Source organism: Drosophila santomea, chromosome 2L (assembly GCF_016746245.2).
Source record: "Drosophila santomea strain STO CAGO 1482 chromosome 2L, Prin_Dsan_1.1, whole genome shotgun sequence".
NCBI classification, from domain to species: Eukaryota; Metazoa; Arthropoda; class Insecta; order Diptera; family Drosophilidae; genus Drosophila; species Drosophila santomea.
Window position 1 is genome coordinate 5842559 of NC_053016.2, and position 27922 is coordinate 5870480.

Consider the following 27922-nt stretch of genomic DNA (forward strand, 5'->3'; position numbering starts at 1 on the left):
TTATTAGTTTGCATTATAAAAAGTATTTCATATATTTTTACAAATTATTTCTATTTATAATTCAATGGTATCAAACAAATGTTGTAGAACCAATTCTTATTTAACCGCGTAGCACGGAAACAGAGGATAGACAAGTTTCGCATGGGTTAAAGATAAGAGAGGCTTTTAATGGCTTAACCCGCTTTCGTTATACCAGAAAGTTTGAGTCGCGTTCGCTGAAGCATTTTAGGCAACCTAATTAGCGACTTGATGATTCTTAGCCGCCCTATCGAGCACTGGAAATGATTTCATTAGGTGCGGGAAAGGGGTTGGAAAACGGTCGAAATTTGGGGACGCGCTGATCTGAAGTGAAGTGCAATGTAAATTGCCTCATGATTATTAAATTGCCTCTTACTGCTGCATGGACTTGCTTTTCGGGGAGTCGTTGCTGAAAACTTGTTGAAAAGTTGAGAATGTTGCAAATTAGTTGACTCAACTTGGCTTAGGAGCTTAACCCCGGAAGGGTTTGTGGGTGCATATGTGGTGCCTCATATATTTGATAATATTGTGCATAATTGTGTATGTGTAATACAAATTACTAACTATTAACAAATGTTTTATTCGATGTAATAAATTATTTATAATATAATAAGACTAGATTTCAGTCTAACTGCGCAAACTACTTTTATGCGCTTGGCCTCGTTGTCTGGTCTCATAAGTAACCAAATTGAGCGTAAGATTCAACACACTCTATAGGCTTTTATGAGCAAACCGCACATATAGCTTTATAGCTTATCACCTACCGAAACTCACCCCAAAACAAACACAATGCACACACATCCAGCAATGATATAACAATCTTTACAATCTTCAAACGAAAGAAAACAAAACTTGTTTGCCTTGGAGCTTAGAAAAATCAAACAAGAAAGGCCATAAGGAAATGTTTTTGGGCGGGGAAGTATTTAAAGATCGACAAAGGGAGAAAATCTATGTATGTATAAAAAACTTAAAGAACTAATTCACTGCGACTATCTATCAACGATAATTCGCTATAATCAGCTATCGTAGCATCTTTGATTTAGTAGGAACCTCGCATATCTTTTATTGATCGCCTGACAAATCCTATTTGCACGCCCAGCGTTGAAAATCAATTTTCCGGCAGGGAAATATGGTTAAGAGAATAATAAAATGTTCTTTAAGTCTTCATTTCAGGCCTTCAACCCTTCGTTTTTCGTGCGTCTTTTATCATCGATCAGTCTTAGGACGGGCCACTTTTTTATGATCATGCTAAGAAGTTTACTCGTTCTAAAATCGGTGACTCACGGGTGGAAACCTTTTCGTTTTTTATACACATTTCGTTTAATGGCAATTAGTTGGAAAATTTGTTCTTCAATGCGACTTGTCCGACGTTCAAGGATATTTAAGTATAGAGTTCTTGGAAATCACACATTCTGTGGTTCGGTAAAACAAACAGAAGATCTGTGCTGGAGGTGGAAATAAAAATCCATCTCATTATTATTATTATGTAATGAATGTCTGTGCAACTGCCCACACGAGCAGCGAAAATCAGCAGCCAACGCACAGCAATCTTGAGAATTGAACAACTTCAGAAGAAGTTCTCAGACGACTCAGCGAAAGTACCAGACATCAGACATGGGCGTACAGCCAAAACTGCTGATAGGCTTCAGATGAAGATGATTGCTGCACTAGGGAAAAAATATAGTACATAATCTGTTGGTCAATAAAATTCGATTACTTGTTAATATGTAGTCAATACTTTCTATTTGAATTTAAAGGTAAGTAAAAATTGTAATAAACATTTTTAAGATTGAAATAACCTAAACGAAACTTCGTGTTCGATATCCCTACTGTATCCTTTTTGTAGAAGTGCACAATTTACAGAAGTTCCAGATTGTGTGGGAGATTGCTGACAGTTTATTTTATGATGCTACATGCACAATGTCCAACTGAAATTATATTCTGCTTCCCAAACTGGTTAGGCTAACGAATTTCCAGGCTGATCAGCCGGATTGGTAATAGATTTTGTCGTAGCTTTCAGTTCTCAGTTTTCCGTTGTGGCCTCATGTTGCTGGCCTCATGTTGCGACTAGATGCTCTTTTGTGGATTGCAACATGTGTTGCCAATGCGCATCTGCCGCTGCCGCAACAGAAATCCATACGAAATCCGTGTGTCAGTCGTTATCTGAACGTCGGGAACAGTGGATTTGTCCGCCCCTCCGTGGAGCCTCGCGACCTGAACCTACCATTTACCGGAGCCAAACGGAAGTGCCATATCTCCATCTATGCGTATGGAACTCCACCATCTGGCCGAGGAAATCAAAACAAACAAATCATTGCACAAACAAGCGCTAACGCATCTCGCACATACAGATACACAGATATATAATCCGGAGATATATACTCGGATGTGCGTGAGTGGATTGGTGGGTGCGTTTTTTTGCCTCCTGGCACCGCGTCAAAAGTCGCGCGCGATTCTGCGGCGGATTTACGGCCGCGGTAATTGGTTAAGGCAAAGAATTTAATAACCATTATTCATTGAGTGTGTGAACAAATTGCCAAAAAGATCAAAATATGAATGATAAGTGCTAAAAGTTACCAAGTGCTAATGTGTTGAAACAAAATTGAATACGACAATAAAAAACAAATTATAAATAGACGTCAAAAACATAAAGAATCCCAACAAATTAAAATAATAAAAATATAAGTTTCAAGGAATCTCAAACAACAATAAATAAAGCTATAAATGTAATGGCATATTAAACAAAGACGCAAGTAATATTTTAATGCCACTTAAAAATCAACATCAAGTGAAACATTTCTGCGAGAACAATTAAAGTTCCATTTGCAAAAAATAAACGACATAATTCCATCTCTGAATAATTAATATTCAATTTAAAGCCGGTATTAACGAATTATTTCATCTTTTAACAAGTGTCAAAAGAAAAAGCGGCAATATTAATTGCAGATTGTCGGACAAAAGGAAATGCTTTAAACAAAACAAGCGACAAAGGCGAGTGCCAACAAACGCGTGCGAAAAGTATCGAAAACAAAGAGCAGAGCACTTCCAGCAAAAGGCCAACGTAAAACAATAATAAAAAACTGCCCGCGGCGAAACGCAATGATCTTCAAAATGCATTGGCTGATTCTGATACTACTGCCCCTCGCCTGGGCCAACAGCGGAGATCTAAAGGGAGCACCTGTGATGACCACAGTAGCTCCCACTTCGGGTCATCGGAGTAGCCATCAGCAGCAGAGATTGCAGCAGTTGCAGGAGGCGCAGCAACTGGAGGCCCATCAGCAGCACCACCACCACTTGCGGCACGAACAGCATCTGCGTGCCGAGCTGGAGGGGAACCACCAGCCGCCGATCGAGGATCTCGAGAAGAAGGCCCTCCTCGATCCACAATTGCCCATGCAGCAGCACCACTTGCGTCACCACAATCGTCATCATGTGAGCTGGGAGCAGCGCGTGTTTCCCTCGCTGCGTCATCAGCAGCACCGATTGTCCATCGGACCGGGCACAGCGATGAACACAATGACCACCGAGGCACCCACAACCATGCATCATGCCCTCATCTCCAATCACAGTCGCTATTTCGATCGGGAAGGCATCTTTCCCTCCTGGGCTGAGCCCCGATCCACCAGAGGACCCAACTGGCGGCAGGAGGTGGACGCGAGTGATTCCGATGAGGATAGCGATGAGGACGACGAGGATGACTACGATGAGTATGATGAGGACACCGACTCCTCGAACGGCGTTGACGAGGAGCTGGCCCGACAAATGCCCAGATACTCGCTGTTTACCCAGAAGTTGCCGCACATCGATCTGAAAGAGCCCGATTACAATGCCTACGACCAGTCGGACGAACTGGATATAGTTTCGAGTGGTAATCGTAATGGCAACAAATATCCCAGCGTGGCCAATCCGCACGACAAGTCCGCTGGCAAGCGCAACATATTCGATTGGCTGTTCAAACATGATAGGGAAAAAGAGGCTGTTAGGAAGCCACACATCACCAGCACTTCAACGAGCACAACAACCACAACTACCACAACCGTAAAGCCCACTCAAATGCGCACTGAAAGGCCAAAACTGCAATTAATTGATGCGAATCTGAAGAATGGCGCTGGCGTAGAGGACTTCTCCAATGAGGATTCGGATTCGGACTCCAAGTCAGAGGAGGAGGAGGGCTTCTCCAACGAGCAGTGGAACAAAATCGAGCACGAACACCATCTCAGGCAGCAGAAACACCAGAAGGAACTGCTGGCGATGCGCGAGAAGAGCCGGAATACCCCACTCATAAGGAACATTGAGAATGAGGTGAGTCTGGCATTGCGCCCATTGTTCTCAATATTCACTGATAAGTCTGCGGCATCCCGCCGATTTCATGATGTCATTAGCCATTGTTGTTGTTGTTCCTGCTCTGACATTGCTCCATTATGTGGCATTGGCGACGAGGGGGATTGTGGGGCTGTGGGGCTGTGGAGAGCACCTGATAAGAGATTCCGCTCATAAACAGCCAGCGATAGAGATTGTGGCCACAAATGACCAACAGTCTTCTGGTGCCAGACTATGATTGGGGTTTCGGTTTCGGTTTCGGTTTCACGTATGATTTTCATTGCTGATGCTGATGGTTAGTCACGCCGAAAATCCGTCAGCAAACAAATAGAATGAACATCAGTGCACTGAGACAAAAAATGGTATCTATACCGCCAAGATGGGTTCTAAACACCAAGCGGACAGTGTTGAAATGTACTCCAAACGTAATTGTTAAAAGGAGAATATATTGTGGGTCATTGTGAAGCTGAAGTTCATTTCGTGCTCAGAAAATTCTCGCAGTGCACTGCCATTACTCACCTCGACATAACGCACTGACCATGGCTAATGCCGTTTGCATTTTGGCTTACAACAAAAACAGACATGTAGCTTTACTTTGTGTTTTGGTGCTCATGGCAAATGTTTACACAATGCGGCAAAGGTTGAGTGGGGCAGGAGTGCTGAAGGGTTGGTGGAAGGTAGGAGGAAAATGGATAGCAGCTGCCTTTTGCCAATTCGGCACTTTTTGGCTAACCGCTCGCCATTCGCCATGGCGGCTTGGCTAATTGAAACCAGTCAGAACGCAAGGAAAATCAACAAAATGCAGCAGGAATAACAAATAATTTGTTGCATTTGATTTGCACTTTTTGGTTGCCATTCCATTATGTTTGCTTTGAGTTGATTGTTGACAGAGGTTCTACGTTTTAGTATGCCCCCCCCCCTAATTGCATTTTCATGGGTCTCTTTGATCCTCCTACCTAGAGGTCACTGGGTGTCCATCGCAGCCAACTTGGTGTAATTAACTTCGAAAAAGAACCAATTAAATTAGCCCCAAAGCAAATAATGTTCGTCAATCTGGCTCGGTAAATGAAAATACACGGAGTCGTGTGCTTTAGTTTGTTTTTAGTGTTTCCTGTTTATTTTTATTGGCCCAGCAATTTGACTTTACTGCAGGTCATTTGATTTTAGTGCTCATTGAGATGAGCATTCACGCAAAGGTCCTTAGGGGCATCGATGTCCTCAAATTTATTCAAGTCCTAGGTTTGTCTACGTAAAACAACAACTATTAAATGACTTGTTTTATTTTAATACAAACTAATATGAGTACTAAATCATTTCAAGCGCAAATGTTTATTTTTCAAAGAACAATAAATAAGACTGCAACATAAATCATTTTCTGTCTGAATTTATGTTCTTAAATCTTTCACAATGAATGAGATGTTAAATATGGGCCAGCTCATTGGAAATTAATCCACGGCGGATAAAATTTTATGTAAAGCATAATTGAAAATTTAATATGAATTAAGTGCGCAACTTGCGGTAACAATAGTATTTGCTCAAAATGTAAATGCGAAATGCTCTCGAAATATTGTTAACAGCTAAACAAACACTTGGCTAAAACAACGCACGCAATAAGAGCAACAACAATGGGCAGCTGCGTGTAAAACAACACAAAAAACACAAGTGTTGGAGGTTTTCCTTTCGAGGGGTGCCAAGAGGAGGGAAGGGGGAGGGGGCGACAGGTGAATTGGCGTTGGCACATCAAAATAACAAGGCGCCAGCGCCCCGCTTTTCCCATCCAATTTTCCTGCTCTCTTTGGAACAATACAATTAACACATGTCTGCGGATGACGACGGCAACTCTATGGCGGCTGCTGTGTGTTTCATTTACCTTTGGCAATTCCGCCCACCGCCCCCCGCCCCCCGCCGGATGCACTGCATCCTTCCTTCCTTCCTACTTATGTTTTTTCGCCCCATGACATGTTAAATGGGAGCTTTCTGCCATGCCACCCAGTAAACCCGGAGTCCACCTGCCGTGCTAACATGCCACAGACTCGATCCAATTTACAATTTACTCAACTTACCCCCCGCACTTAATTGGCAGCCCTTGGGTGTTTTTATTTTATTCGAAATACTTTTTATTTTCGGTCTGGATGCTCGCTAATGAGTGCTGCAATGATAGCATTTCGAATAATTGTTAATTAACGTTAATACAAAGGGAAATGATTGCTATATAAATTGCACTACTTGTTTCTGAGGAAAGCAAAATCGATATTAAAATGTATTGCTTACTTTCTAGTTTGCCAGCAGATTTATTTCCAACTAGTCCAGGGGATTTTAACATTTATGATATTGATATATGAAAATAAAAAATTCTTTTAAACCTGAAATCCTTGTAATCTTTAAAGCAGTGCTGGTTGTTGCGAATGCAAAATGAAAGTAGAATAAAATGTTATTCAGTTTCAGTTTTGGTTTGCAGTTTGTTGCAAATGCGCTTGTGCCAAACAGATTTAATTTTGCCTTTTGTTTATGCCTTTGTTAGGCCTTTGTTTAATGCTGCTGAAAGGTTTTCAGTGTTGTTGCAATAAAAAAAAAATATAGGTTTCAGAGGCCTTGACAGATTTTGCATTCGCTCTTTTCCTTGTGGCTTTTGCCCCAAAACTTTTGCCAAACTCAAATGCACAGCCCTCATTTGTACCGCCCTTCATTTTGCCACCCACTTTCCGAAAAGCTGTCAGAGCCACAAATGCTGTCACTACTTTTCCAGCTTTTCCATCTGCTGTTGTAGCATTCTCTGTTTGCAACCTTTTAGCCGCCTTTCGTGGGCGTTCTTTCCTAAATAGTATATTGCCGGCTTGTTTTTCTTCCTGTTGCTTCCGTCCTTTCTCCTAGCATTTCGCAGAAGAACCCTCAGTGAGCTTGGCCTTTATGCGAGGAATCGTCTCAGAAGCGGTTAAGGAGTGACATCTGAAGCCATCTAAAACCACACACGTACAGTGAAACCCCATCGCCCGTGTACGCCACCCGCCGATTTGGCTGAAGGTTGTCGCTGCGGTTGCAACGACCTTGAAGCTCGAAAGCAGCGGGTGCCGATAAAAGTGGTAGCCATTATGGAGACAGAGCGTTCGACGAGAAGTCAACCAAGGTAGTTGCTAAACTCACTACGGTTTGTTCTCTCAGTGTATGTAGAGACCTTGATATCAACTGAACTCAAATTGATTGATACAAGCTGAAATTATACAAGAAATATTCATACTCATTAGGCGAAGGAATCCTTATTTACATTGCCATCTGGAATTGCAGTTGTTCACAAGGGAGAAGTCGAATTTAAATTCGTAACTCGTAACTCTTTTTGTTGCCAGTAAATTCCTTACCAAGGAGAAAACGTTTGCTTTTGCCAGTTAGAACATAAGTTTGGACAGAAATGCCAGACTTTGCTGTCAAATGCTTTTTTGTGAAAATCTGTTTTTCAGCTGCAGAATCAAAAACAATTGGTTATTTTTCGATACTAATTGCGTTCTCTTAGATGTATTAAAAACTTCTTGATTCTTTTTTATATTTATTTCTTTTGGCTTTGGCTGCTGATGACATTTTTCAGCTAATTTCCACTCACATTTTATACATTTTTCTTTTTGACCTGTTATTGGCAGTGCAATTTATTTCCACCTCTCTCGCATTTTCTGATGTTTCATATATTTTTCCTTCTTTTGCTGCTTCGTTTGCTGCTGCTGTTTTTCCTCATGCCAGGGGCATTCATTAGTTGCTTTCTCACTGGAGGAGTTGTGAGTATATCATTTGGAGGGAATTCTTCGTTTTTCACAAAGAAAATACTTGACCGCCCTGCCCCTCCACTCCCCTCTTTCGGTCATTGAAGTATCGTTCGTACGCCGCCGACTTCTTTGGACATTTTCCATTGCACAACTTGTGCTTATTGTCTCCAGATTGCTTAGTGTTTCTGGATTTTTGGTGGCTCTTGCCAGCCTTTTAAGCCGGCAAGGGTCTTGGCTCGCTCTGCTTTCGCCATAATTTATAGCAGCTTCTAATATAAATTTCAGGAAATTATTTCCCCACTCTCTCGGCGGCATCCGAAAAAAGCAATATAAATTCTCCCAACTAATTGGCAATGGTTCTGTTGTCTTTTTGCTGGGCGGCTTGTGCGAAGTTGGGAGTTTCAATGACTTTATTAGACTGTTAAGATTACATATGTATGTGCAGGGGCCTTGTGCTTTTCCTTTCCACTTCGCCCCATTTATACATTTTTTTTCATTCTGGTTTAAATGTTTCCCTTGTGCCACACATGCTGCGCTGGAAATTCTTAGAATGCCGCGAAATCTTTGAGCGGCTTCGTCACTTTATAAATCATGCTCTTACAACATGCGACATAATATAAGTACATATGTAGTAAGCATTCTATACATAACTTTTAACTTACATAAGAAAAATTAAATAAAATATATATCATGAACGATGTGGGATTAAATGGATTTTTAATATGTTTATGCTTGTATGATGATCAATATTTGTGATATATTTCATGATTGCTAGTATGCCCACCGCATCTGTAAAAATTCATTCATGCAGATAAGGGGGAGAAGGGCGATTTGGGGAGCGACGAAAGCAGTTTGTTAGTTAAGCTGACAGAAAACGTTTTGTCAGTGGCAGAACGATATGTATCTTTGAATCTGTTGAATGCATTCGCAGTTTGCCTCTGTTAGCTCTTTAGTTCCCTCTCTTTCTCCCAGCATAGCCCCCTCTCTTTCTGTGTGTCAGTGGGCTTTTTAGTTGCTAACCGAAGACATATGTGATGAGATGCCGACTTTGTGATTGATTCCGATCCGATGATGAGCTCGACGAAGAATTCATTGTAGTTCATTGAAATGCAAGGCTGGGCCGCCGTCTTAACCCATGGCTTGTTTTTGGGGTCAAGGTGGATGGATTCGCTTGGTGCGTTTACAGTTAGAACCAAAACCCTATTACGATCCGCGATCACGTTTGGCATGATTTAAGCGGCGAGAAAAGGCATAAATTCGTTATTACGTGACAAGGAATTGTGGACAGTTCTTGGGACTTTTAGTTTATGGTTAATGCCAGTGTTTATATGGATGCAGTTGTGCCAGCTGCAATTGCCATATAACATTATAAGTCTGACCCAAATCGAAGTGTCAAAAATAGACTTTATTGAAGTGGTAAATTGAGAGAATTTCGTTGAACTCCCTGAGTATGTGGAATACGAAATGAAGTTGTTATACATATCAACACTAAGCAGACTGTAATCAAAGAGGAAATGCTTTTCAAAATCCAGTTTTGAAAATAGTTTATTCCCATTACATAAAAAAGAGATTTTTAGCCCTTAATTATAATTGACATAAATTAGGTTTTAAATATTTTACAAAATCAATTTCAATTCATTATCACCCTTAAATACCTTAATGGATATCCATACAATGAGTGTCATTTTAAATAGATTTATTATTTAAGCTAATTAACGCTAATGTGCTTAATTGAATCAGTGCCCCATAATTCATCCTCACCATCATAAATCTGACTTTAAATTATTTGGCTTTACATAAAATGTGGACATCTGGGCAAATACATTTTTATATTTCATTTATCCTGTTGCTGACACTCCCTTTATTTCTAGTTGATTAATGTTTCGGTTTTTTGTCACCTCAAAATATTATATTCACATTTTTATTAAAATGTTATTCTTTATGACCAGAAACACCTTTAAATCATGACATGTTATTCTGGTAATATTATAGCTACAAAAAACCCCACCCGAATGGAGAATTAGATTTTATTTCACGCAACACTTGCAAGTGACAAAATAAAAAATGCTGAAAATAACACGCTTGTCAAAGAGTCGAGTTGACGATAAATCATGACCAGAAAACGAAAATATTTTTGTTGACGCGTTTGTTGCAAGTCCATTGCGAAATGCTTGCCCTACAATTTCCGCCTTCACGTAACCGCCAGTTTCCCCTTTTCTAACCAAAAAAAAATAAAAAAAAACAATAAATAAATAAAAGCCGCAAAAGACAAATTGAAAGTCGTGTAAGCCGCGTTTTGGAAAAAAAGAAAAGAGTCACAGTCACGGTCACGCCTGTTATTCACAGCCCATAGAAGTATATAAAAAACTGTAACTAAACTGAACTATTGAACTGTGAACGGAAAACTAAAATACACACAAAAATGTGACCCAGAAAAATCGCTTAAACAAAAAAGGTAGTCTATTTGTACATCTACGGTGAAGCCTCTATTGATGAACATGAAAACAGATCTCGCAAATTTTATTAGCAATTAAATGATTTTCAACCTACACGAAATCTAGTTGTCAAAACTAGTTACATATTAAAGATTCGATAGGTATTAAGATTACTACACTAATTTTGTCCAAAATATACATAAAAACAGTAACATATTTTTTCATAGGAATATAAATACCTTTTGTTATTTTGATACCCCGTGAAGGCTCGCTCTAAAGAAGCTTGACTGTACTTCTGCGCTAGAGCGACCAAAATGTATCTGAAACCTATTTATGTGAGTGACGGCGTGAGTTGTGCCTTCTGATTCATCAATCGCACACGAATAAATCAAAGGGCACTCTAAAAGGGAAATAAAGTTCGGGTTTTGATGCTCCAGAACCTTCGCGCTGTCACCTGCTGTGCTGCATTGTCCACCTGTGCCTGATGTAAATGTATCATCCGCTTGATGTAATCTCTCCCACGCACACACACAGTCGCCAATCGAGTCCGCAAAGGTCAAAGGTGGCCTGGAAAATGTCTTCATTCGAAGTATAAATGGAAGTTGATGCATTGCCCAGCTGGTCATTAAAAATGCAACATAAATCTTTTGAGTCAGTCATGCCACTAGGGGCACCCTTCCACCCGTGTGAGTGTGTGCGTTAGTATCTCTGTAACTATGTGTCTGCGATCGATCGGTATGTGTGTCCGAAAGTCGCTGAAAATTGCAAGCCCATTACCCGCATGTATAAACTGTAAGAGCCACGATTACGGGCCAGGCCAAGGGAAAAACTCCGGCCACCGAGAACACACCCACCCGAAATGAGCTCCAGGTGTGTGTGCTTGTCAATGACAAGTGTCACAGAGTTTTCTTGTGCCGCACAGTGGGACTGGATATAGATAACAAAGATACTTCCGATAATAAATGCAAATAAATCCTACTCCCAAATGTATTATTAGAAATGCGATAAGAGCCAGAATGAACTAACTTAAAGAGTTGAGCAAACTCATACATTATTACTTGCTTTTTCTAATGTATATGAATATATGTGCCTTTAATTTGATGGTTAAATTAATAAGTTTATTATAAGCCTATAAATTAATGCAGTCAATTGCACATCAATGTTATTTAATGAATTCAATACCACTGTGCTCTCAACTCATTTGGCATTACAAAAGTTGTCTGTTCGCCAGCGAGTGGCACATAAAAAATAAGCAAAGTTTGGAAAACGAAACCGAAAATTGTCATGCACTTTTTGACAGCTAAATCAATAAGCATAACTTTGGACCACGACCGCATGGAACCCCATGCTGCACTCAGAATGACTCATAATGCGGCATAATATTAATGATGGGCGGTCACTGCTTTTCTGCCATTTGGCAGGTTGACCAAAATCTGCATTTGAATGCCATTTAATTAATGTCCGCGTTCATTGGTGATGACTCAATTTCTGGTCGATTTCGGTATGCGATTGATCGTTGGCTCTTCACATTTTGTGGCTGGACATTAACCCATTGTGCGAGTTTGACACCACTTAAATCTCTTTTGCAGGCGCGTCACAATTTATGACATTCGAAATTGTTGAGAGACATCGAAGACGGTAAATTGAATGCCAATGCCAGGCCGACGTCAATAAATTGTCTAATTGTTTCGATTGGCATATGGAAAAGCCCAGTAGCAGACCCCCTCTGATATCTCCCATATATGATTAATTTCTATCATTTTTTCTCTTTTGTGGAATTGATAGAAATTTCCAACGTCTGCAGTTGCACTCCGTCTGCATTATGCATGAGAAAAGAGGCAACGAAGTTCAGTGTCGGTTTCTTCAGTTCGCTCGGTTTGTGCGCTTGACATGCGGACAGTGCTTCAGTGCTTCATTGCTGCAGTGCGTTTCATCAATATTTCATTTTCGGCATTTATAAGCGATTTCCTTTTATTACACAATTTTATTTCAATTTTATTGGATTCCGATTGGGAACAATGCACTCGTGAGGTCTTAAAACGAGCATCACGACCATTAACTTCGCACTCGGAAGGTGTTTTATGTATCAGGGCTTATAACTGGCTTTCCACATGGGTGGGGTTTGTTTTTGGACCGACAGACAGACAGACAGACACTTTAACACTTTCGCTTTTCAATAAAACCAAATCCCCTTTTCGATTTGTTTTGGAAGTCTCAAAGAGGCTTTGAAGATTTGTAATACCATAAAGCAGAACACTTGAGTATTTTCAAAAGGGCCACCCCAGCTAATACAACTTAAATTTATTGCCTTTGATTTCATTTCAAATTTCTAGACTTTTATTGCTGGCGGAGAAGACAAATCTACGGAACAAAGTCAAGGTTAATGGGTGGACTAAAAATAATTAAACGCATTTCATATCACATCTGCGTTGTGCAAGATAAAAGGCACTATGAATGATTCATAATTATTGCGTCAAAATGTTTGGGTCGTAGCATTTAAATACTTTTGAAATATGAAAATGAAATGATTAGCTTGCAGCTTGATTTATAATTTAAATGCACATTAACATATATAATTGGTTAATCTAGTTTTTCCCAAATATGTTCCTTACTGAGCAGTAGTAAGCTTAAAGATATAAATCAAGAAATCAGTGGGATGAGCTTTAGTGTGATTAGGTTTGCTTCCCAGAACCGCTGTCCATAAATCAAGGGTCTTTCATCAGTCATTAAATCTGCCCGCCTGGCTCTTGCGAATTCGCACAATTTGCATACTGCATACTGCATACTGCATCCTATTACATATCCAATAGCTACCTTAGTTTGCATCTCACCTGCGGTGCTCTGCACCTGCTGCTCACCGTGGAGCGCTTCATCAGCCGCAAATTGGTCATCGCAAATAGCTGGAACATTGCGCCAAGACCCTCGAGGTCAGCTCATAAGCTAAACGCTATCGAAAAGCCAAACGCTTGCTGGCTGGGTTAATCACTTCATCAACGTCCAAATCGCCAGCAAATCAAGCAGAATTGCTTGCTGGGCAGCGGGAGGTGGGTAAATGGATTCTAGAGTCGATGGCAAACAAATCTCGTAGTCATCAAAATCATTTTTTTATACACCCTAACTGAAGCACCTACGACTTGGTCTATGAGTTTGCATTTTTATTACATTTTATTTAAAATATAAAAATTCATAAACTATAAGTATAACAATTAGGTTTTGAAGCTGTATAGGAATTAAATTTCAATCTTTTTCTTTCCATTTCTATACTTTTTCCTATGATTCCTAGTTTTTTCTTCATGACAGGGTATTAGGATGGTACCGCGTACCTCTTGGCTCTTTTACTTGCTGGTCGTGGCCTTCGTGTCCACCGCGGGGCAGTTGCAACTGCCTGGCTGTCTGGAGTCTTCAGTCCGCACTCCGTGGTCTCTAGTCTGGTCAGAAGAGCGTAGTCTTCGACTTCGACTTCAACTTCGCCTTCATCTGCATCTGCATCTGCATCTTCTAGTTAAAATCTCAGCTCTACGTGGCTCGAGTTTGGTTCGTGGTTGGCAGACAGGCGGCGGTTGCCAACTAATAACTGCCGAAGGCCGGGGGAAAATGGGAGGGAAATGGGGGGCGATGGGGCTACGACTGGCAAACGAATTTGCACAAAGTTGCAAATCATTTGACAGGCGGTGGCTGCTACAAGATTTTCGCTCTGGCTTCGCTTTTGTTGGCTTTTGCATTCCGCTGGCGCATTTGTTTGTTTTGCACAAATCGTTGGCTGCCGTTGCCACTTTGATGATGTCATATGCAAATAAAAGAACAAAAAAAAAAACCATAACGAAAAGCCAACGACAGATGCCAAATTTTCGTAGCTAATCTCGGCCGGGGCATGGAAATGACAAAGGTGATGCTAATGGTGATGGATACGACTGTTGATTATGTCCCCGCGATCGGAATGTTGTTGCGAATTGTTAGCCCACCGCCATCGAGTGTTTGACTGCGATTTATGCAAAATATTTGACTAATTCTTATCGCATTTTTCGTATCTCCTTGCAGGTGAGTTCTGGCTGTGACACTTTTGGGATTGATTTTTGGAAATGTCTAGTGATTTGAATGTGGATATGGTAAGTTAAAGTGAACCAAAGATTATCTCGGATTAACCGATCGCTGCTAAGATTGGCCAGTATAAATACCTGCGTCTAAAGGGGATCATGTGTATTTCATCTAAAATATATAAATGAGATATTTTTGCTGGAAAAATTCAAGTACCTCTCCAACTCAACAAAAAAGTGTTATTTATGAACCCTTTACAGGTTGAAACTCGGGAATCCGTACCCTTTGTGTTTTGTTTGAATGTTACTTATTTATTATCAATCAAATTTATTTCAACAATATAAAAGCGAAATATTTTAGAAACCCTCTTTATAATAGAACTCTACCTAAACTCTTTCTGGATCTACTTTGTATACAACAAAGTTTCGATTCTGTGTATCCTACATCCTTGACCGCCCTCAAGGTTTGCATTGTAATCAACTTGCGTCTTGCACCATTGCCATTTGCCAGTTGCTAGTGTGGCAGTGAAGCGAGCTATGCAATTTGTAACTAGTTACGAAGTGGAAAAGAGGAAAATTCCGTTCGAGCATGACTTTTCACCCGCTCCAGCCCGCTCCAACTCCCTGCACCTGTTTGCTCCTTCAGCTGAGTGGACATATGCCTAACGACCCATTAGTCACGTCAAATCAGCGACACGAACAGCCGCAAGTGCGAAAACAAAGGAGAGACATCGCCCGGAAAAAACCAATAAAAACAGGAGGACAGAGCAGCAGTAACGAAAACAATAAAGGCAAAGTGATCGTGACCAATTGTTGGCTTTCGGTCACTTGACCAACAATCAACATTCACAGCAGCAGTTGCAGCAACAGCAGCAGTTGCAGCAGCAGCAGCAACATCAACAGACGTGCGACATCGTTTGGATATCTGCAAATATTTAGCCATGTTGACGAACTTGCGGCCACTTTCGCCTCTATCTGCAACCAACCAACCACCCACCCACTTAACCCTCTGCTGCCGCCTGCCATCCTTCATTTGGGGCACTTTTGCGGCGGTTGGCAAAAAGCAGACCAAATGTGCATAGACTGTCCATCAAGTGACCGCAAATGCTGCCAACACTATGCGACTGTGCGACTGCCCAGAAATTTGACCAGACCAGAAATATCCGTATGGTTTTCCGGCTCCTCGCCTTCTGTCCGTTTACACTCAACAAAAATGTGCAGTCAACTAATGTTTTAGATTTGTACAAAAAAGGGAAGTTCACAATGTGTATTTATATTCAATGATAAACGTTAAACGAAGTGCACTTTTGTAGAAAATTTTATAGTGATATTTTTAGTTTCCGGTTAATTGGTGAATTTTTAATTTATCAATTCTATAAACAATACATATTATTTTCCAGTGCACCTTTGTACAAACCTTTGTGTCCACCTGCCGGGGCCACGTCGTTGGTTCTGTCTGCGTCCCGACACCTTGATGCAAATATAAGCGTATATATTGTAATGGGACGTGACAGGTCGTATTTTATGTGCTTCTGATTCATCAGATGTTCTTTAGTTCTTTATTGCCAGCTGGGGCGTTAAGAGAATTAAATTTATTTGCCACTGCCATTCGCCATTGATTTGACAATTGAATTTGCGAATTAACGCCAGTTTTGCCGAGCGTTTCCATTGCAGTTTATGCACACACACACACAGCTCCGGGACACATGTGGCACATGCAAACGAGCACATTTCCCACTTGCAACGTCGCAGATATACTAGTAAAACAGATATAAAACAAACCACGGTCGAAATTCGAGATCGGAACAAGCTAAATCCATTTAGGGCGCGCAGTCGGCCAAACAACTAAAAACCCGGAACTGCCATCCTTTTTTCCCGATTTTCTGGACCTATCCCAATGCAGAAAAGCGTGCGCAGAGTGCAGAAAAACGAATTTCAGGCAAATATTCCGCTAGAAACCCTCTCGCCCCAAAAAAAAAAAAACAAAAAAACAAAAACATCAGGGTGAGACTTTTGGGGTGGCAGTTTTGCCCAATTTTTTTTTGGGATATTTTCGCCCTCAACCTCTTGGAAATTCAGAATCGCAGCTTCCTCACGCCGTGTGCGTTATTTTTTGTGGCCTTGTCGGACGAGAGTATGATGACTTTATCAAGAGGATTGAGTTCTGATGGAACTGGACTGAAGAAACTAGCATATACATGTGGCGTTTTTTGCTCGTTTGAGTTTGAGAAGTCGGTTCAAGTTAGAGAAGTGATTAAACTGCTGGAACTGCTGTCCATCCACTTTGGTTTTGATGTTTCTTAGGGGATACTTTATTGTTATCTATATACATATATATTGGTTTAACAAAAATTTTATTTAATGAATAATGTTGTATAGGGACCAAAACTTATATCAAATATTTTAAATATCATATATTAAAATTGTCTCTAAATGGTTTTTCTCAACAATATTGATGTTTGCAAAGAAACTTCGAATAAATATATTATATTTTCTTCTAATAGATCTAAAAATTCTATGCCATTCATTTCAAGGGAATCCCATTTTCGTATGCTTTTCAAAATGCGATTTTCATGGCTCTGATTTTGTTTTTGCCCAAGTGCAATTCAGCTCTTGTGCTGCTGGCCTCCACTTCTACTGCCAACAGCCACCTCCACTGCCGCAACTGCCATTGCGAACTGCCATATATTCACGAAATGGGTCTAGTGCATGCTGAGCAGCCTTCGTGCTTCTCGTCCTTTTCGTCCTTTGTCCTTGGCGCTGGGCTTCACCCCGTTCCGTTCCATTCAGTTTAATTCTGTGCGCTTCTCTCTGCAAACAAATAGAAAGCGGCGCCCGCTGTTTGTCGCCATATGCTCCGCTTGCTGGGGGGGGGGGGATTGACATACCCCAAAATGCGAGGGGGTGGTGTTTTCCTGCGGGGGGTTGCAGTTCCACATTCGAGCAGCAGCTGCTGCCCTAGCTGCCCGAAATTGAGTTTTCAGCCACGACTTGGATTTATTTGCATAGCAGGCACAAACATTTTAAAGCTTGCACAGGAATGTTTAGTCGACCAGTTGAGTGAGTCCTACTCAAAATAGGGACATCTAAACATTTCTCGATAAAACAAAAAGAAGAATCTTTTAGAAGAACATTTATCATAAAACTATGACACAGATTAGTCATTGCTTCTATTTATGTGCTTTATTTGTTTAGTTTCCGAAGTAACAAGGAAATAGCTACATGACTCGGTATTGTGGGGAGCATTTATCTTCTAGTTGGCTGATTTAAAAACATGATCCTTGGCCAAATATTTCTAGCCGTGAATGCTGAAACGTAAGCCGTTTGCTGCGGCTTATGAGCTCAGGACTCCCGCGTCCCTAGAGTGCGTGCTCACAGTGCTCGGTCCTTGGTGGTCCTTGGTGGTCCTTGGTGGCCCTTGGTGGCCCTTGGTGGAGCATCTGACCATCTAATCCCCGAATGCTGACCATCCGGGGCAGCCGGAGCTGATGTGTAAATACCGTCATAATGCTCGTACCGACGTCAGCTTGACAGCTTTTCCCAGCCCCGAATTGTAGGCGTGGCACGTGTCTGACCAAAGCATCAGATGGCTCGAAGAAGAAGGGGAGGGAGGAGGAGCAGGTGGGCTAGGAGCCGTACACACACCCACACACACAATAGTCCTCATAGCTGCTTATTAGTATGCAGCTGTGCTCGCCTTTCGGTACCAAAGAATGGTACGAGGATTTTCCAGCCACCCCGAGGACGAGTGTGTGTTCGTGCATTTCCACGCGTGGAAATGCTGGTTCGTGTCTTGATTCAGTTTGTCTTAATTAATTTCGAAAACCATTTGCTGGGGAAATCCCCAAAGAGTGCTCCAAATTAACCTTTACATGCGTTGCTGCCTGTGATTGTTGTTAATCTTCGATTGTTAGTAGCTTAGGAATAGGAATTCCCTTTATAAGCTCAATGGTTTAGCAAATATTGGGCAATTAATTATTTTGGTTGAAATCATATACACGTTTTCCAAATTATTTTTAAAGGATTTGGTAATTGGCTTTGTAGGAGCCATTATAATATTCTGAAACTTAAGGTACTTGCCCTCTTATCGGCATTTATACATGCAGTTTATCCGAGGGCCACAAAAACACACAGACCAATTTACCAGATGCACGCAGTTGTAAAAAAATTGAAATGCGCACAAGAAAAACCCGCAGGTCGCACTTTGCTGTTTGGATTTCGCAGAGTTCGCCATTTTTGATTACATTTCAATCTCATCCAGCCACGGTTTTCGTGGCAGGATATCTGAAAAACATAGGGCACGCTCTTCAAAAGTATGTGCAACGGCACCGATTTGTGCGAAAAGCGTTTTAAAAGGGGGCGTGGTAGCAGGTCGAGAGGGAAAGAGCCACGCAGAAAAATGCAGCTAGGAAATATGTATCAAAATTAAATTGCAATTGAAAACGCAATCACATTTTCCGAGGGAGCGCAAAAATTGAGCTCAAATGTTGTTATTTCGCAAGTGATTTTAATGCAGTGACTGTTGCAGCAGTTGTGATTGCAAGTTGATTTGTAACTTGATTTATGCAATTTGTTGCCCGAGCGTGGAAAAATATTTCCCAGCTTTCGGTTTCGGCCATTCCCGGTTATCATTTCGATTGGTTATTCAGTCGGAAGCAGCTTTATCTGACATAGGGACACGCTGGGCGAGAAAATCCTGTCCCACATACGCCGCATTGAGGGAAACTGAATTTCCCGACTTGATTATGTTGCCATTGCATGGAAGGGTGATATCTGATGTGTGATTGATGCCCATGTGGGTATGTTTGCTTTCGGTTTGATGCTATTTTCGGGATGAAATTGTGCCTAACAGAGAGTCTGCGTTTTATAGTACCTAAAGTTATTTTTAAAAAAATAATTTGTACAATTGTATCACTTTTTGGGGATATGTTGATTTGAATTCACAGAGCTTGCTCCTTAACCCCATTCATAAACCATTTTAATTAGTTCAGATCCCTTGATCCGCCCCCTCGTTCGTCTGTCTCTCTGGCACATCTTATGAATGCGCATTTTCCTTCCCTTTTCCGCCATTTCCCAGCTCAGCTGAACTCACGTAATCAAGCCGCTCATTTCCCCAGTCACTAGTAACAAATCCTTCAGCTGGCATTTCCCTTTTAAAACTGCTTAACTTACTGCTTCGGTTACGGAGTGATGTTGCACTGCCCCCGCCCCCAATTTCCTCCCGCTTTTCCCCAGTTTTCCCACTGGCGGGTCTCCTAGCATCACAGCTCATTAATCAACTGGAACTGGGAGTTGCTCGTGTTGACGTGCACCTCGAAAATGTCACTTTGTTGGGCGGGGAAATTACCAACACCTCGCCGACATTGGCGAAACTTTGGTCTTTGGTTGATTAATTGTTTAGTCAGTGATTAGGGAAAACTGTGACCGCAGCTGGTCAAAAGCAAGGAAGCCTTTAAGGTTGATGCCAATTAAAAACGTTCGGGAAACGCTACGAAAACGCGCGCTAGATAAGGCACACGCGATTTTAGCAGCGCTCGCGTTATTGCCTCGTGGTCTCGTTGAAAACCGTCAACAAGCTTTATTGACACTTCAGTTATGGTTTTCTTCTGTCATTCCCGATCATCTTGTATTTTTTTAAAATTTTGTTATACCCCAGCGAGCACTTGAGCATCCACTTTTTCGCCTCTTGTGGAAATGCAGCTTGCAATTTTTATCTTGCCTTGCAATTTAACCTCCTTTCTCTTCGTTCGCCTCATTGAGTCCTTTTTCAAGAACAATTCTTTTCACGTTTAAGTGTGTGCGTGTTTTTTCTAGTGCATTTTTCATCGCATGTGACTGCTGTGCAAGTTTTCATCATCATCAGCATGATCAAAATGGAAAGCGTCATCGTAAAAGCACGTTGTCTTTTGGCTAAGTTCCGTCACCCACAATTTTTCTTTTCACATTTAGTATAGTCTTCCCATTTTCCTATTTTTACCAAGAAAATTCTACTCACAAATTTTGCAGTCGCCTTCAGTTCATGTTTAAAAAACTCGTACTACTAAGACTACTAAGAACTTTTTACCCCTTTTTTGTACAAACGAATTCAATGAAGTAGTTAGTATTTTAGTTATCAAAAACTTATAATCACATATGTAGCACTGACTTAGTTGTATGCTCTACGGTTTTCAAACTGTATTTGCATTGTGCCCAGTGCGCACGTAAAACTTATATCTAAAATCCAATTTCTTAAGTTTCTGTTCCTGTTAGCGTTATTTGAAGCCAAAGTTTGTTTTTATTCTTCTTTTAAATGCCATCGTATTAAATAATTTTTACTTTCACTTTCTTACGGCTGTCGTACACTTTCCCCAACCGAGGGAAAACACTTTGCAGTCATTCATGTCTGCTCATGTTGAGCGCCAGAAAAGTTTTTCACACAATTAAGTTGAGCAAAATGCTGTGGCAGACTCGAAATTGAAAGAAGTCCCCACAAAGACCTCAAAATTCTACTGCAACAGCTGCTCCTGACGTTCCTTGTTCGGGATCAACTAGAATGGAAATAAAACTTGTCTTTCAAAAATGCATGTCCTTATGTTTGCGGTGTAAGTTTTAATATTGTTTATGTAAAGTTCAGTAAAGGTGCTGCTTAAAGGTGTGCTTTTAGGGAACATTAAGAAAGTAAACCAACTTACTTGTCCTACAAAAACATTTTTTAGAAATATTCAGTTTCCTTTTGCTTGAACGAATCATAAACCTTTCCAGAAATCAAAAAAACACAGCTAACTATGCTTATAAATCATTTCAAGAGGTACAAAATCTCCGCCACTTTTAAAACTCAAAACTCCGATTGACCGATCGCATTCAGCATTTAAGTTTCGTTTAATTTCATTTTAAATGCACTCAAAACGATTAGAAAAATATATTCGACCTCTCTTCAAGCACTCGAGCGTTTTGTTCTGTTATCGCCGACGTGAAATCATCGTAAAAGTACAAAATGGTAATGGTAAGCAAAAGGTTTTGGAAACCAGTGAGAACCAAAATGACTTGGCCGAAATGGCATTGTTATTTGTGGGTTTGGCTGTTTACATTGATTGCCGGCCGAGATACAAAAGCGAGAACGAACGAGTTTTAGTGCCACAGTACATAATGCATATATGTGTGGGCTTTGTTGCTTTGTATCCTGTGTGCGAGGTATCCTACGTATTGGAATCCTACCTGAGAACCGGACCCAGCAGCTAGCCAAGAGCAAGAGGTCCATAGTGCCAGGTCAGGCATCAGCGTTAATCCAATTAGTTAGACAATGCCCTTTGGGTTACGGTTTTTGGTTTTCGGTATTGGCATTGGGATCACGGGTCTCGTGCGGATCGAATTTGGTGAATACGCCCACGTCAGCCTAACGTCTAATCTCGCCCGCCATTTGTTGATGCACTTAATTAGATGGGCGTAGGATGAGGAACTGGAGCCCAACTGGAAGCCTTTGGTTAGGAGGCCTTCGATTGCTGCTGCTTTGGCACGTCTGCAGTCGGCTGATTATAGAAATATGTCGAAAATGTTCTTGAAACTCAGCTTTGACTAACCGGGCGCACGTTGGCATCGTTAAGGCAGCCATTAACTGGAATTGGCTCAAATTGTTTATGGCCACTAGAGTCGTAAACACACAAAGGACTCACCCCTTCGGCGCCATATCTACAGCACATTTATACACAAATTATAATACTATTGGATGATCCAGATAGTGGAATCATAAACTACTTTATTGGATTCTATAGGTGAAGAGCCTGCCGAATTCTGCTGCCAATTACAGAAATGCCTTGTTTCATTAAAGTATAGTAACTTGATATAATGAGAATAGATTATAACTTTATTATATAAAAACTTCTTACTTTTCCCAGTTATAATAAAGGCAAACAAATTCACAATCATTTTAAGAATAATTATGAATACACACATCGAATTTGCATTATTTCGCTTCATTAATGGCCACACTCTCTTCGAGTTCTATTACCCAGCAGACAGCCTTAAATTAAGCCCCCACTTTTTCCACCAGCTTCCATTTTCCTTCTCTGTTTTCCCAAAGAGAGCTGCGTTTCTATTTCTGTGATCCGCACGCAACCTGCTCCCCAACGCCTTGTTTTCCCCACCCACTGGAAAATCTCCTCGGCTAATTGCAGCTTCGACGCCTTTCAACACGCTGCGAATGCCGCTTTAATAGGCACCCCCCTCCCCGGTCTGGCAATTTCCCCTGCTCATCGGTTTTCCCCTTAAACGCTTCCTGCATCTTCTTGGAGTATGCAAACTATGTCATTGGGTCTTCTGGTATTTATTTGGGGAATCGGAAAATCTCGGCGCACTGCTGCACTTTCGGCTCGGTTCAGCTGGCTTTTAATGTATTTTCTTGTTAGCTATTTACATTTTCAGCCGCTGCATTTTCCATTGAAAATTGTTGCAGCTTCTGGGGAACGTGGCAGCTCGTTAAAGTCTGCATATCTACCCATATCTATTTTATCTCCGCTCACCTTTCACCTTTCTAACTCTGCCTCTGGAAAGGAGAAGGGGCGTGGCAGATCAAGCGTGAGATTTATGCAAATTCTTCGTTGCGCTGACAACGAATTGCCTTTATTTCTTCTACAAGAGTGAGCTCTTGAATTCACATCAAGGTTTCTTGTCATGTTGAATTTTAAATTCTTATCGGCAAAAGCGATTGTTTAAAAAGCATTCAAGCATTTATTTATAATTTTAAAATTTAAAATTTTTTAAAAATAATGAGCATAACATTCGTGTAGTAAAGCATTAGTTCACCATTACCACAAATGAGTTCCTCAAATATACCATGACATTCTAACGTGTATGTTTAACCAGCCTACACTGCTGAAACGCACCTTTTTCATATGCCAGGCACTGACCTTTGACTACACGAACTTTTGGACGGCCTTCAAAACAAAAGCCAACGACAAACAGATGTCATTTGATGATGACAAATATTTGAATGCTGACTGGATGTGGCCCCTTTCCTTTCGCCGTCCAGCAATCTGTCTCACTCTGTTGTCGTCTATCTCTGTCTTTGACCCCCGGGGGGCAACCGGAAATAGCGTTGCTCTCTAACTGGGGTTAGGTACCCTTTTCTGTGTTTTTTGGTTAGGGTTTGTTTTGGGTTTTCGGCCTTGGGCCGTGGCAGTTTTATCTCGAGTCAATTTGCTTTTCCCCTCGTCATTTGCGAGCTAAGCGGTTTAGGCCAATGAAAAGTTGTGCCCCGGAAAAACGCTGGAAAAGTGTCATAGGTCGGCATTGTTGGTGGGCAAACTATTTTCAATAATTACCCGGAAGTGTCTGTCAGATTGTGTGAATATCTCAATCGTATCCATAGCCATCCTCGCAGGAGCTCATCTCAATTAGGGGATGACTTTGTTCTCGATCTGGTTTCGATTTCAGATTGAGTTATTTCTCCTCCGCTGTGATGGCTTCCTATCAATTTCAAATTTGATTTTTATGATTTCAATGGCGTCTCATTTCTCATGCCAATCCTCGTTTGCGGTTCCGAATCTCCATCCCGATGCCTCATTTGCATTTTGTATTGAATTCGATTTCATTTCTTTCGGCAGCTGCTGTCCCTGCAATTCCCCTTCGCAATCCGAATGGCAACTTAGGCAAATTGTATGCGGTAAATGTGAATCGGAATACAAAAAAGTGTGGCGGAGTAAAACAAAGCTAATGCCAAGGGCAATGTGGCAGCGCCGTCCTTCGGTGGAAAATGATTTTGCCAGCGATTTGATTTGGCTATAAATACGGCCCCCGATCCATTACACAATGCCCGTCGCGGCTAATGGAAGAGACCCCTCTTTTACCTATGGGCTTTAATATTCAGCCCGCCTGTCTACGTGGATTCATTTTAATTAGCGGCTGCAGCAAACATTAAATGAAAATGCAGTTGGCGCCTCGCCGTGAGAAAAACGGCAACACGGCTGAAGCAAAAATAAAAGCTAAAGAACAGAAAGGGAGAAAGTCACGGCGCAGCACTGAAATCGGAAATACTCTTAAAATATTAAAATTATAGATAGCCTTTATAGGAGGAAGTAAAATATATGTACGAATTTAAAGAGATTTGTTAAAAAATATATAAAATACTTAATCAAGTAATATACCTCAAAGATATAATTATGATATGTTTTATATTATTATTATTTATATGTTGAAGGAAAAGTTACCATTACTTTTGGTTGCCGATTTCAAATCGTTGTCAGGCTAAGAGGTTAGGGTATTTAAAATTAATAAAGTATAACGCCAATGCGCCGGCTTTCACCAGGTTCCAAGGCACAAGAAAATCACCACACGAGGTCCGCTGTGTAAATGGGGATTGGGTGGGGCATCCTCGCCTGGGTGGCCATTCCATGGCGATGGTACTGCTGCTGCTGCTGCTGCTGCCACTGCTGTATGTGCAACATAATAATTTGTAAACATTTATCAATTATGCAGCAACAGCAGGAGCGGAGCAATAACAGCAATACCCCAATCGTCCCCTTCTCCTCCCGAAACGCTTCCCCGTGCACACAAAGTTCTTCTAGCCGTGGCCAACTGGCCACATAAATTTCCCCGCCAGCCACCATCGCCACTCAGCGGGGCGCCTCACCACACTGAGAACAAATGGGGATACCACACAGTAATCCAATTATATATGTAATGTTTCAAAGGACAAATTAAGAGACATGTTAGAATTGGTTTTTACATCTAGTCTGCACTCCATAAATATTCCTTCGCTGCAAGACCAACTGAAATAGAATTTTGTGCAGTGCAGATGAGCGGAAAGTTATCTGAAGAGGCAATAGTGGGCTGCACATTCCAGGGGCGTTTTCGGCTTTGACTTTGGCGGTTTTCTGGCCTGGGCGTTGATTCGCCTGACCAAACATGCAATTAAGTGCAAGTGGGCAACACCTCTGCCTCTGCCACTTCGGCCACGTCGTCGTCATCATCATCGTGATACTGCAGGCCAGGAGTAAGGGTGGACAGTTGGGCAGGTGAGTTCAGAGGATTATAATGCGTGCCCGCAGCTCGCCAACTGGAATGCCCTGGCAGGGTCCATCAATCATCCAGCGGGCCCATTTGCTGACGCCAACAACTGCGAAAAGTGCATCACACAATGGGTGGGTCATCATCAACGTGACCGAGTCCTAATCCCAGGCATCTGCCAAAGCGGCAGGTGCCAAAATCCTCGAGAGCCGGAGTGCCAAGTGCCCGGAGCCCAGTCCCCGGGGTGTTCCAAGATCCCGACGAGCAGCTATCAATCCGGGCGACAATGGCATGTCTGAGCTAATTCCCGTGAATTATGGTGCGTGCTTAGGGCCACGAAATATCCTAGAAAGTGTGGGTGCTGCGCAGGAGTTGCTGGAATCAGATTCCCTCACATTTACATGACAGTAACTTGGTATTTAAATATTTTATATATTTAAATATATATATACATATAAGGGCTTTTCAGAAATGAATTATAATTAGTTTCGTGTTTTGGGCAGCCAGTTGAGCTGATTGCACTTTAATGGTTGCACCTACCGCGCTGAGAAATAGACGTTCCGCTGCACATCAAAGATTTCCCCAGAAACCATTAAATCCCGCTGCTCAAGAATGTTAATCTTTCGAGGAGAACTAGTTCGGTGCCGTTGAATTAGTTGAACAAACAATCAAAAGTGCAATTTTTGAGCCCACAATTGCAGCATGTTGCTGCTGCTGTAGCAACATGTTGCCAGGTGCTGCTGCACCAGACATACACACACACGTGCGCAGTGTTGCCGGTCAGCTGTTTTCTGTTTACAATCCACACGACGCAGTGAGGGGAAATGTTGCCAATGTAAAGGCCGGCGCAACATTTGTTGCGAGCATTTTCTCGTTTTTCGAAAATTTTCAGCATTCAACGGTCTATCACTCTGGCCGTCGGTTCGTTCGCCATCTGAAGTGTCGTTTGTGTGTCTGCGTGTATCGGCGCATGTATGTGTATCTGCGTCCGTGTGTGCGTCTACTGTATCCGAGTATCCGAGTACAAGAATCTTTGTATCTTTGTGGATTGTGAAATGGCCAACAGGCAGCACGCGTGTTTCTAAGTTTTTCCCAACAATTTCTTGAACTTGCTCCGAAAAAAAAATTACTTGGCATTTGGCAATCAATTGTTTGTCTAGCCGATTTCCTCGGCGTCTGTGCGCTGGTATTCTCTTGGCCTCCAATTAAAACCAAATGATTCACAAAGCGGCTTTTTCATTCACAAAAATGTGCGTGACACACTTTTCGGTTAGCTTATGATTTATGCCACGCTTGTCACATTAACAACAACCGCCAAATGTTTTAAACAAGCCACGAAAATCTCCGAGATTCCGTGGAAATATTTCAACATTTTTCAAAAGATTTGTGTAGTGAAGCATAGAAAAAATTACAAAAAAATGTACAGCAATTAATTACAGAACCCCTAATTAATTAAAATTGAACTTAAAGAAAATCGAATTGTAGAGTGCGGGATAAAATAGGGTAAAATAGTTGAAAAAGTGAACGGCAATTAATAAAAAAGAGGGAGAAGTGTCTAAACAAAATGCACTTGAATACCCTGCAACTTGCCTTGATTTTCCTGAGTTTCGTTCGCCTGGAGGCGCAGGCTAATGTGCAGAATAATGGCTGGCAGAAGGTGTTGTCTGATGACTTCAGACGAGAACGTGATAAAAGTTCAGCCAGAACGCGCCGGAATCCGCAGGAGGAATTGCGCCTGAGACACGAGCAGCATCATCTGCGCCTGCAGCAACATCAGATGGCGTGGGAGCTGGAGTTGCAACGCCAGCTGCAGCAGCATCTGCAGGAGCAGCAGCCGCAACAGTCGCAACAGTTGCCGCAATCGCAGCAGAGCCGACCAGTGCGTCATCATCAGCATAAATCTCATAGCAAGGAGCTGGCCAAGGAGAAGCCCATTAGACAGGCACCAAGTTTCGGCGATGACAAGGCCAAGACTGTGCACAAACGCAGACTACACTACAACGAGTACGATAACGAAGATCTCGAGCTGCACACCATCGAAACCGGCGATCAGGGCAACTTCTCCCCGCGGCAGTGGCAGCAAATCGAGATTGCCCATCGGCGGCAGAAGGAGCAACATCAATTGCAGTTGCTGGCGCAGCGACAACAGCAGCGACAACTGCTGACAACGACAACGACAACGGCGATGGCAATGGCAACAACAGCGAAAACAACGGAACCCAATGATGCCAAATCGGAGGATAATGATGTGAGTGAGTCCGAGGGGATTCGATTTAATGGCTTGGACGCAGAGCAGGAAGTATTTTGGCCAGCAAAGTGGGATTCTGGGGAAGCTCGGTGTGCTTGGAAGCTTGGCATACTTGGAATTTCGGAAATCTTTTGTGTT

At 41.8% G+C, this 27922-nt stretch overlaps 1 protein-coding gene across 3 annotated transcripts in view; it reads left to right on the top strand.

Annotated features, from left to right (window-relative positions):
- Positions 1-2170: 2170 nt before the first annotated feature.
- The window catches only part of LOC120456255 (putative mediator of RNA polymerase II transcription subunit 12), a 60164-nt gene continuing 34412 nt past the window's right edge, over positions 2171-27922 (top strand). For 2 of the 3 annotated variants that reach the window (XM_039642986.1, XM_039642995.2), the window contains exon 1: positions 26452-27784. In XM_039642986.1, the coding sequence (XP_039498920.1) occupies positions 27101-27784 (684 nt within the window). In that variant the 5' untranslated portion in view covers positions 26452-27100. Of the gene's footprint in view, positions 4321-26451; positions 27785-27922 lie in introns of those variants that run through there. The other variant, XM_039642977.2, reaches the window with a different exon arrangement.